We start from the raw sequence: 12631 nt of genomic DNA on the forward strand, positions 1-12631 counted from the left end.
AGTAGGCACCTAATAAATGTTTGTTGACTGACTGACTGACAATGTCAGTTCTGATCAATGAACTATAGTGACTCCACCTCAAAGATCAATCAACGTGCATTTCTTAAGTACTATTTGGCAGGAACTATGGATGAAATACAGACTCCTGTGTGGCATGTAAAGCCCTTCGCAGCCTGGCACCCAACTTACCTTCCCAGCTAAATTCATTAGACTTTCTCCCTTTCACACACTCTGTAGTCGAGCCAAACTGGCCACCTTTACCTCAGGTTGAGTCAAGTCACCAAGCGTTTTTAAGGGCCCACTTCACTTCCATTTGGACAAGGGTATACCTTAGTCAAAACAGGACAGTGCAGCGATGCTGCGCCTCAGGAAGATACATCATTGCACAGAAATCCATGAACCTGAGATGATGAAGACAAAAGGAGAGAGAGAAAAATGTTATATGTCATTGATGGAGTATACTGCTAATGAGCTAAATATACCAAGATGACATTTAGTAGCAATAAAATATAAATCTTAGACTAAGTTTCAAAAAGTCAAATGTAAAAAATAAATGAGTTGTAGCTTATGTGTAAAAGATTTCAAGGTTTTAGTTTCAGAGAATATGAGTCTACAATGTGATAAGGTTAGTCTAAAATGATGAAAGGATTAAAAACTGACTTATAAGGAACTAGAGATGTTTAGCCTGAAGCAAAGAGAACTTAGGTGGCGGCATATTATGCCCATACCCAAATCCCCACAGCTGGATGTGGAAGATGGGTTTGTTATTCTGAATAGCATCAGACATGAGAATTAGGACTGCTGAGTAGAAGTGAGCTGGAAAGAGAAGGGGAAAAACCAATCTAGTGCCTTTGTTTTTCAAATGTCCCATCAGAACAGTCAGTTAGGGAAGTTTCTGTGGAAATTGCCATTTTAAGGTAAAATCCTTTTTATTAAATGAGGTGCTATTAGAGAACCAGATCTTAGTAAGTGTTCAGATAGAACAGCAGAAATGGAAATGATCACATACATGTGAAGTATTGTCTCGGGGACGACAGTGTGAATGGTAATTTGCATGCAGCTGCTGACCTACTCTTGAACCCATAATTATTCAAAGCGAAGGCAAATTACTCAGTGTGCCAAATTGTTATAGGATCAAGAAAGACAGTGTTTAGAGCAAATGGTTTTTGCATATTTTTTTCCTCTAAACAACAAATTTTGCAAATTTATTGCCCTTTCTCCCCATCTACCGTTGTCAACTCCTTCCCACAAAACAAGGCAGAGTTCTGTTTGGTGAATGGGACAAATATTTTGGCTACTGACAATTTTAGGCTGAAAACCAACCCAAGATGTCAGAGTGTTTTGTTACTGCGTGGGTATGCAGGTTTGTCTGGACTTTTGTGTTCTGTACCCATGTAGATAATATGGATATGTAATAAATATAGAATACATGACATTTATAGATTATGCATATAGATATTGTCTTTACATATAAAATAGCATGTCTTTTATTTTATATGTTATGTATATATATGTATACACACATACACACAGACACACACAATAACCAGCATTTCTATAGTACTTCATGGTTTGCAAAGCACCTTCCATTTCTTATCTCATCTGGGAGGTAGGTGCTGTTGTTATCCCCATTTGACAGGTGAGGAAACTGAGGCTGAGAGAGATTAAATGACTTGCCCAGGGTCACACAGCTAGTAAGCATCTGAGGTGGAATTCAAATTCAGATCTTCCTGCCTCCTAGCTCAGTGCTCTATCAATTCTTGTTGAATTCAACCTCATTTTATATAGGAGAAAACTGAAGCCCATAAAGATGAAATGACTTGAAGATTCTGCCACACAGGTCTCCTAACTTCAGGGCTAGTGTTCTCAATATAAAGTTACAAATGCATCCCGAAGGAAAAAATGGGTGTCCTGAAATTCAGGGGTGTCCTGGAGCCAGCTCACGATGACTGACAGAGTATTTACACCTCGGAAACAGGCTAAGCTACAAACCAGGGCTTGATTGTTTTGTCAGCTGCTCTAGACTTAAGGCGGTGTTAATAGCGAAGATTGAACTTGAAAGTGCAGGCGCATACATCTCCCAAAGCATCTATGTATTACTCCATAAACGCTGCTTCACCTCAGCAGGAGGGCAGCAGAAGGCTTGGGAATGAAGTCATCACCAGACTGGGAGGCTAATACTAATAATGACAGGCATGATTTGGGCACTTTAAGGTTTACAAAGTATCTTCTATTCCATTATCTCATTTGAACCTCACAATACCACTGCCAAGATGTAAGAAAAAAATTACATTGATAAACAGAGCAGATCATCTCAAGTCATCCTTTTAGAGGAAGCCCCAATTCTGTGAGCCAGCAGGACAGGAGGGGGAGCCTCACCTGACTCTCAGTTCAGCCAGCTACCCCAACATCATATTGACATTTCAAAACTAAACTAGAACCAGGTGCTCAGCGGATATTGCGAAGCAGAAGGTGGGCCTAAAACATAGTGATTAATGAATAAAATGGGTGGGGAAGTGTGGTCTCCCTACCTCATTTCCTCAAAGCAAAGAAACCCATGTTGCCTTTGCTTCATAGCAGCCTACAGGTTTAGAATTTTCCATATTTATAAAAGGGTTTTCTTGCCAATCATAATTTTAAACATCATTTGATAATAGTTTATGAAGAGTAAGGAGCTGTCAAATATTATGCACTTAGGCCTCTGTCTTCATTGGCTATTTTCCTTTGAAAGGTCAAAATTATTATTTCAAATGTATATTTTATGGATATTCAAGCCTACCTTCGATAAGGCAAACCTGGTTTTCCACCACATTCCTAATTTCTTTCAGTACAATACTGCATCTATTGCCTAGAGTTTGTTGCATTAGCAAGTAAAGTTTAAGCCTTAATCAGAGACCACTGGGTAGAGTTCTTGCTTAAAGTATTTGTTGGAAAAATATTTGAAGACTGTGGTATTTCCACCTTACACCAGCAATTTTCTATGGAATTTAACCTAATTACATTTAACCTTATCACATATTCTTAATGAATAACCAATCTTTTTTTACTTTTTTGCTATGCTGCCTTTGCACCCCAGCTCTGAGGACTCAAGTGGGTAATGTTATACTTTGTCATTCCTGCCTTATGTCATTTTACCCAGCTATCAGTGATGAGTTCAAACGTGCCTGCTATTTCTCATTCACCTTCTTTTTCAACAAGGGCTACATTGCACCATGCCTACCATGTGGATTTCTTATGTTTTAGATGTTTCAAGAAGACACAATGCAGTCTCCCTGGATGAACAACACGTTACATGTATTCTGTGCAATCAGTGGGACATCAGGAGGTGGAGGATATGGTTCCCCAAGATATAGAACAGAAGTATGAGGAACATCGGACGTAACGTGAACCTAGACTGCCCTTTCCCAGGCGTTTTTGGAACTGTGCAGATGTTAGAGGGAAAGCTTGATAATCCGTGGGGTATTCCTTATTACCACCAACAGCCAACACTGTCAAGCTCTCAAACAGGGTGCTTACTTATTTGCAATATTTAAGAAATGTGCAAGTGCCTGGATAATGCACCACTGTGCTTGTTTTGTATTTTTTTTTAGTTAAACCTGTGTACTAGAAAGCAGAGCTCAAACAAATGAATTCAGTTTGCTCAATTATGACTCAGAATTGTAATGGTACTATGTAAAGTTGTACAATGGGATATAATAAAAGGCAAAACATTTTTAATTGGAAGTAAAGGAAATATTACTTTGTATCTTCCACTGTCACAGTAGTCCTTGGGTAGAGGGGACATAGGATTTTCTAAAAACAAATTTAAGAAAGAAAACACTTCAAAATGGGTAGTTATTTCTATTCTTCTCTTTGAGGCACACTTGGACTGGTGGAACCAAGAGGCTTCTATTAACCGGGAACCTGCACAATGACAACCCCAGGGCTGAGGGTGCGGGTAGACAATAACAGGCACTAAGGGAAAGAGCTGGGCCCCTTCACGCCCACAGAGGGGGTTCTAGATGCAATCTCTACATAACTAAAATCCAGAGCATGCAGCACTTGTACCCAGTCTCTTAGGTTCGATGGGCTAGGGATGGCCCCAAAGGTGGCCCAACCATTTTTCAGCATTTACAGTCTGCAGCAGAATGTGAACCCAAGATGGGCTGTTATTACCCATTTAGGGAAGGGAATAAGCATTTGTAGAGTCCCTAGTATGTACCAGGCCTGTGCTAAGCTGTTTACAAACATTACATTGTTTTTATCATTCTTATGAGTCCTATCAAGTATCCATAAGGCACGATGAACATCCTGCACTTTAGTTCAAACACCAATAGAGGATGAAAAGGGCTCAGGGCCTGCAGCTCAATGTGAGCCAGGGGTAGGAGGAAGCGACCCCTGAAGTTAATAGTACTTTAGGATGCATTAAGAAAAGAATGAGAGATGCCCTTGTCAGATGTCATCAGAAGTACTTTGTTTAGTTCTGGGCACTATCTTTTAAAGGAACACTGTCAAAATGAAATGTGAATGGTGAGAGATGAGTGGGGAGGAGGGTGAGGGATCTTAAACCATGCCATAAAGAACACCATAAGGAGTTAGGGATGATTAATCTAGACAAGGGAAAGTAATGTATGTGTGCTCATGTGAGATATGGATGTCCATGCATTACCTAATTATATGGATGTGGCTTCTGGGTGGGCATGAAAAGATATCTACGGAATCTGGCACACCCCTCTCCAAGAGAGCTCATGCTGGGACACTTGCTCCTTCCCTTGCCTATCTCCCAGAGGGATATTGGGCTGGAATTAGATCTGTCCTCTAAAATATCTCTGTTCTAATCTAAGGAGATAATTTTAGAGATTTAGAACAAAAGTCACTTCCTTAACCACTTAAAGAGGAGGGTATCCCCAGTGTGAGCCATCCCCAAGCTCACACTCATTGGCTAAATTATTCCTCCCACCACCACCAATTGGTGGTTACACAAAAGACCACAACATATAGTGAATAGCAAATAAACTCCCTTGTCCAAGCAAAACAGCAACCAAATTAGAGAAGTTCTGCAGATTAGAATACCAGAAAATCCACAAGAATGAGTGAATTCTGTTGGGAGCCAGATAAGATCTTAGCTCAAACCAAGAGAGAGGTCCAGTCTCACCCAAGGAGCGATTCTGTCTCCTAGGTCTCTGAGGAGGCAAAGTGGAAATAGGGGACATATTGCAGAGCCAGCTTCCTCTACATGTCTGCAGCCTACCATATCTTTTTTTCTCCATGTGTCTGTTATTTTCTCCACAGGACTGCCCTTTTCCCACAGTATCTGGGTGGGAGCCAGGGTTACCACTGTCTTTATTAAAAGGCTATCATCTCCAAGGGAGATTATATGCATTCTGGTTAATTCCTGAGAACAGAAGATCGAAAGACAGAAATTACAAGGTGGCAGATTTGGGCTCAATATAAAGAAGAACTTCAACATCTCTTACATCTGTCTGTCCACTTCTCCCAACCCACAGCATTACCACCCTAGTCCGGGCCCTCACCATCTCTCACCTGAACTACTGCAAGAGCCTCCTAATTGGTGTCTACCTCACACCCCCTCTCTTCAATCCATTCTCCACATAGCCACAAGTGCTGATTTGCCAGACACTTATTGTCGGAGATAGAAAGACAACAAACCAACCCAGTCCAAATGGGGGAGACAACATGCAAACAACTATGTACAAACAAGATACGGAGATGGGATAAACTGGAAGGTACTAAGATGAAGGGAGCTGGAAAAGGCTTTCTGCAGAAGGTGACACTTGAAGGAAGCCAGGGAAAACATGAAGTGGAGATGAGGGAGAGCATTCTGGGCATAAGGGACAAGCAGTGAAGAGAGTCAGAGTTGAGACATGTTGAGTGTCATGTTCAAGGAACAGCAAGTGGGTCAGGTTAGTGTCACATGGAGGAGGAAGGCTGAAGAAGACTGGAAACATAGCTAGGGACCAGGCTCCAAAGGGCTTAGAAAGCAGAAGAGCTGCCAATGTGATGTTCCTAAAGGGCAGGCATAAGCACGTCACTTTTTGGTTCAAGAACATGCAGTGGCTCCCTATGGTCTAATGGCATTGCAAGCCCTTCACGATCTGGCTTCACTTGGCTTTTCTAGGTTTACACATTATTCCTCCCTGTTCTCACTAGTACCCGTTCATGACATGCTGTGCTTTGTACAGGCTGTCTCCTATGACTGGGATGCTTTCCCTCCAGAATTTTGTTTCTTGCAACTCATAGCTCCCTCCAAGGCTCAATTCCAGTGTTAGCTCCTTAAAGGGACCTTTCCTGATTCCCCTCAGTTGTTAGTATCTTCTTCTCACCCCCACCTGCCTCACCCCCATCACTGTGTATTTACTTGGTAGATAGCTTGTATTTACTAATCTGTGAACAGTTTGTGGTCCTCTAGGAGAATATAAGTTCCTTGAGGAAAGGGACAAGCATGTGCTTGTTGATTGATTGATCAATCACAGAGTAATGAAATGAATCATGTTACTAGGTGGCAAGTTCCCATTCGCTGAACACAGAAGTAGAGCTTTGAAAGCCCCATAATTAACACGACTCATATAATACATTCAACATAAGAGAAGCCATTCATGACATGCCAGCACCAATGGATAAAGGCAGGTCAATGATGTTACAAAAGAGATTCCTAACACAGCTCTAAGATTCTGTGACAATCAAACTTTGTTTATAAGCCCTCTTTGGTCAAGTCTATGTGGTCATTTTTACTGGATTAACAAACGCCAGTGATAACACTTTCATCTTGGGAGAAACCTCAGATTATCTGAGTAATTCAGGAAATGCCAGGCTTTGTTGCTTATATTATTCAGGTCATGTGGGTAACTTCTCACTTCCCTTAAGCTTCTGGTCTATTATAGTAACTTCAGGGGAATGCTGATAAATGCTAAACAACCAGGACTGGGGAAAAAAAGTAGCCATGAGATATTTTTCAGTTTGAAATGCATCATTAACACTTTTTCTATCACTTAAGTCTAGACAATCAATAAAGCAAAAAATCAAGCCCTGATTTGTAGCATTTGCAGAATTCTGAGGTGTAAAAGTTCTTGTTGAAAATTTAAGGATCAGCAGCTCCAACACATCCCTGATTAATCCTCTTTTACAGATGATGAATAACGTAAGAAACGTGCTGCTGGAGGTGACTCCCATCCTTCATGACAAGGAAATTGTCCTGGATTTTGGCCATGGCAGGAAGAGACTCCAGAGCCCATCTAGTCTAGTCCTCTCTTTTTATAAATGAGGAAACTACAGCCCAGGGAGAGGAAGTATTAGGGAGCAAAGGTAGGATTGACAGACTCTCAGCCTTGGGAGGCATCTGAGAAGACATCTAGTGAAATCCATGGTCCAACAAGCTAAGCTCAACACAGCTCAATGACATCCCCTACAACAATCCAACCTCTGCTTTAGCCATGTCAGTGAGGAAGAACCCACTCTACCTCCTCAGGTTGGCTCCTGAGGTCCCTTCCAGCTCTAACTTGATGACCTATGACCCCAAGGCAGCCCATTCCACTTTGGGATAGTTCTAATTTCTAGGAAATTTTTCCTTATACCAAACCTAAACCTCCATAATGACCACCCAGTGCTCCTTGTCCTGCCCTCTAGAGCCAAGCAGAACAAATTGAATCCTTTCTCTATATAATAGCCCTTAAAGAAAGCTATTGTCTTCTCCAGGATGAGTAGCTAGCTAGTTTTCAATCAGTCTTCACATGGCATGATCTCTGCTCCACCTATCATCCTGATTGAACGCATAGGGATGTACTCCAGCTTGTCAAATGCCCTCCTTAAGATGTAGGTCCCTAAACTGAACACAATATTCTTCAGTGCTTCTTAAATTGTGGGTTATGACCCTATATGAGGTCACAGTTTAAGAAGTTCTGAAGGGGTTGAGAGTAGAAAAAGTTTAAGAAGCCCTGCTCTAGATGAGCTCTGGCCCAGGCAGAGTACAACTGGACTATCAGTTTTCTAGGCCTGGACTCTCAAGGCTCTCAAGGCTAAGAGCTGGTTAGCCCCCCTCCAACCCCCAGCTATGTCATACTGTTGACTCCTATTGAGTTTGCAATTCACAGAAACCTCCAGACTTTTACACATGAACTGCTGCCTCCCTTAGTCTGTACTCAGGAAATTTATTTTTGAACCCCAGTGTGGTACTTTACATTTTCCCCTATTAAACTACCTCCATCTTAGATTCATCCCACTGTTCTAGCTTTACAAATTCTCTTTTGGATCCTATCATCCAGCAAGTTGGTTATCCCTCCCTTCCCAGTCTCATGCTATCTGCAAACTTGGTAAGCATGCCCCTCTGTCTCTTAATCTAAGCAATTACTAAAAAATGGACCAAAGAAAGCTCTCTGGGACACTTCACTAGAGGTCAGTCAGAAATGGTGTCACATACCTTGTAGAATGGTGGAAACCTCAATATCTAGGGCTGCCTGTCTCTGACTAGGGCCAAAGAACATCTTTAAGAAAAACATAAAATATTGTAGCAAGAGTTTTCCTCCCTATCTTCACCATAGACAATTTGTTTGTATTTAAGATGAGCCATGAACAGCTGTTAACCAGGCTATTTAACACAGTAGTATTTATTATCAAGTTAGTAAAAGATAAGAGTAACATACAAATGGTATGGCTTAGAGTTACATTTTTGCTGCTAATATGTTGAAATTGTTTTTTAAATACCATCTGTTTTATACATATTTGAAGGGCTTGTTCAGCAGTAAAGATAGAGAACTTAAAAAAAGAAATGTTGTTACAGACTCAGTTTGTATTTTAGGCAACACCTGAGATTTCATTATCGTGTGAAACTCCCTCTACCAATGAAGAAAGCACCTTCTCTCTAAGGAATAGTCTTAAAGAGCTCCTTGGAGCACTGAGAGGTGGAGTGACTTTCCTAGGGTCACAGCTCGTCTGAGGTGGAACTTGAACACTGGCTCTCCATAACAACAACAGCAGCCAAGACCATGATGAGCAAAATAGCAGAGTAGTTTTTAAAATAATCCCCCCAATCTCCAAACAAGAAATGGGCCAAGTCTTGATTAATTGAAGCTGCAGCAACAAGATGACAAAAACAGCTTCTGAAATAGCAGAGACCCAAACTATCTACAGCTCCCATCAGCCCTCCAAGCCCACCTAAACACTGCAAACGATCTTCGAGGCCTGTCTTTCCAACTCCTGATGCAGCAGTCTCTACCGAAACAGCAGTAACTCAAAGTGAATCCCTCCACATCACATAAAAGGCCAGAAAACACTGATCCTATCCAGCTACATAACAGAAAGTGGATTTAACTGCCTGAGGGAAAGAAGACTGCAAACCTTGTAGCATTCAGACCACTACCAGGAGCTGTTATTTTGGACAAGGATCCAACCAGGCTCCCTAACTGAGTAATCACTCTACTTTTTATCTGCTGCTTTCCTAGTTTCAGCTCCAGAGAACAAGAGCCCATCCCAGGACAAGCTCATCACTTCTAATCTCTCCACCACGCTGCTAACTCAAACCTTCATGGACACTACCTCTCCCAGTCTCCTCTCCACTCTGTTTGAAGAGCCAGAGGGCAGAGTACCAAACTGGCACATCCCAATGCCTTCCTTTACAGAGGGCGGAAGCTGACTTAGATCACTTCACTTTGCATCTCATGTCATGCCTCATTTCAACTTCACAGAAAAAGATGCTCCCACACTGGGTATGCCCTGGTGTACCACTCCCTCCCCCACCCCACTTTCTTTCCTCCTCCTGTATACTCTCTCCCCCTTTAGGTTGTAAGCTCATTAAGGGCAGGAACTTTCTTTTTATGTATTGTATCCCCACCAGGCCTTAATACCGTGCCTGGCATGTAGTAGATACTTAATAAATGTTGATTGGATTGGAGTTTAGGGCCAAAGAGCCTTGGATCTATACAAAAGAAAAGGTGTTTGCCAATAGTGGAATGAGAAAGGACCAGAAAGTGAGGAGAGAAACCAGCAAACAATTATCTGGGAATAGAAAAAAGAAACCTGAAAGAAAAAATGGTTAGGTGTCAGCCGAGATCCCATATAAATCATAAGTGAGAAAAATGAGGAAAAATTGAAAAGGGTACAGTACAATGAATAAGTATGATACTTCAACACAAAAGGAACCAAAAACCTTCAGGGAGAAAAGCAAGAAAATAAACGCTGAGGATTCTTCAGAGATCATGTAACACTACAGACCCAAATGTTTTCAAATAAATAAATAAAACTTTTTTGGAGGGGGGAAGGTAAGGCAATTGAGGTTAAGTGACTTGCTCAAGGTCACACAGCTAGTAAGTGTCAAGTGCCTGAGGTTGGATTTGAACTCAGGTCCTTCTGACTCCAGGGCTGGTGTAATAACAATGTTACTTGCAGCTACTGTGGCTGTGTAAGGCCAATAACACCAGGGCACAGGAGGGCTGCTAGCACAGGTTCTTTGATCTCCTTTTCTAAGGAAAGCAAGTTAAGGGGTTAACAATCTTACTTTAATTAAACATACATATATCATTCACTTAGTTCAGGGGGAAAAGCCAGCACCCTGAACTTCAGAGAAAATACAAACAGAAATTACAAGCAGAGCAAATCAACGAGCTTCTAACTGTCTGATCATAGCAATACACTCACAGTTACCAGAGAGAGAGAAGCATCAACATCTGGGTTTTCAAAGCAGTGGCGGCGGGAGGGGGGCCCTTAATGGCTACCCAGAGTCTCCACACCAACATTCTTCCAATGACTGAGCCCCAAGCCAAATGCTAACCTCAGAGTATATATACACTTCTTCAGGGTCAGAGCGCATCACAACCATTCGACTCAAACCCATGTGACCTAGGCCTTTCCGTGACTTAAGCAGGCCATCAAAGACTCTTGACTGAAACAAAGGCAAGACTCAAAGGCACTTGATTGCATTAGTACTGAGAAGCACTCCAAAACAAAAAAACAACAAAAAGTCCCACCTTGCTTGCCATTACACCTGGTGCTCTATTTAAAACTTTTAAAAGAAGATATTAGGATGGAAATTAGATAGGAAATCAAAGCTATCAAAGGAGAAGTAAAGACAAACAGCAGAGTAGACAATTTAAAACATACCACAGATGAGTCTACAAAGTAGTAGATGCTCTAATAAAAAAATTGACAGCTATGGAACTCAAAAATATAGATGTAGAATAAAATTTGGCAGAAGAAAAGCAGAAGACAACAACTTTAAAAGAAGACATGATTTCCATACAAGCCAAAGCAGATGACCTTGAAGGCAGGATATTCAAACATAAGGATCATAGGTCTCCCAGAAAAACATGATGAATTAAAAAGCCTGAATACTACCCTGTAGCAATTATAAGAAAATTGTTAAAGATCTGTTAAAAGTGACAAGAAAGTATTAATTGATTTATTCTGGATTGTAAAGAGAGAAAAGATGCCATACTTGAAATTCCCAAACATGTAAGTAACTTTCAGAATGTCAATACAAATAAAAAATTTTGCAAGTAACCAAGAACAAGGCTTTAGCTACAAAGGTAAGTTAATTCAAATATCACAGGATTACACCACATTGATGAGAAATCAGAGCTAAGATTGACAGATGTGATATGTGAAATCTGAAATAACTTGAGGAAACAAAGGTGAGAGCTTCCAAGCATATGAATTTAGTAAGTAATATATGTTAAGTGCATGAAAAATCAGCTAGGCCTCTTCAGCTTGGCACTGGACACTAAATACAGGAGAAGACAGATTTTTATGCATTAAAAGATAACAATTAAGATTAATAATCTGATTTCTAATTAGAGGAAAGATTAGGGATGTTATAAGTTGGGAGAGGGATGAGCAAGTTTCAGGAGTTGGGAGGAAGAAGAGTGAGTAGGTGGATTTTCCCAGATATGAAACAGGATGTCACTCAATTCCCACGATTAGCAAGTAGGTAGAACTTACAGGAAAATGACACTTAAGTCTCAAAATGGAGTCAGTTTTACAAGATGGAATCAGTTTGGTTCACACAATTCTCTCAATTCCCCTCTTTGGTCCATCCCCTCCCTCCATGGATCACTTATCTATATGCCAAATTTATAAGGTTTTTAGTGTGTTCATGCTCACTATCAGCAAAAGACTACTGGAAAGCATCTTCTCACATACCTTAGAACAACAGCTAATACAAAACTGAAGAACAATGATGATGATGTCCCCTAACGAGACAAATCTTGTTAAATAGACTCTCTAGAGTCTATTTAGCCTAACAGTAGGCTACAGATCAAACTACTTAGAGGGCTCACAATGAACTAATTCTGAGAGGGGAGATTTACATGTTACCAAGGCAAACCAAGAAAATTCAACAAACATAAATACTATAAAACAATGATCATCAATACTAAATAATGTCAAGTCTCCTTGTATCCAGTAACCCACTCTCAATGTCTATTTAATCATTTCATCTTGCATCCCAGATGTCCTATGGAGTCTTCTAGTCCATGGAAATATCTTCCCTTAGACATTCTGGAATAAACTTCATTCTCAGGGCACCTCTGAAGGGGGCTCTGCTTCTCTGATTCCAAGCCTCTTGTAGAGATTCCTAGAAAATTCTGCTAAAACACTTAATACAATTTGGTACAGGCCAATTTTGGGACCCATTTGGATTTTTATA

General features: G+C 40.8%; 1 protein-coding gene across 1 annotated transcript in view; it reads left to right on the forward strand.

Moving 5' to 3' along the window:
- DOCK11 (dedicator of cytokinesis 11) overlaps positions 1-3717 on the forward strand; it is a 167352-nt gene extending 163635 nt beyond the window's left edge. The window contains exon 54 of the mRNA XM_036740025.1: positions 3244-3717. Coding sequence (XP_036595920.1) covers positions 3244-3366 — 123 coding nt within the window. The 3' untranslated portion in view covers positions 3367-3717. The remainder of the gene's footprint in view (positions 1-3243) is intronic.
- Positions 3718-12631: the final 8914 nt, after the last annotated feature.

The sequence above is a fragment of the Trichosurus vulpecula genome, chromosome X, assembly GCF_011100635.1.
Source record: "Trichosurus vulpecula isolate mTriVul1 chromosome X, mTriVul1.pri, whole genome shotgun sequence".
Classification (NCBI taxonomy): domain Eukaryota; kingdom Metazoa; phylum Chordata; class Mammalia; order Diprotodontia; family Phalangeridae; genus Trichosurus; species Trichosurus vulpecula.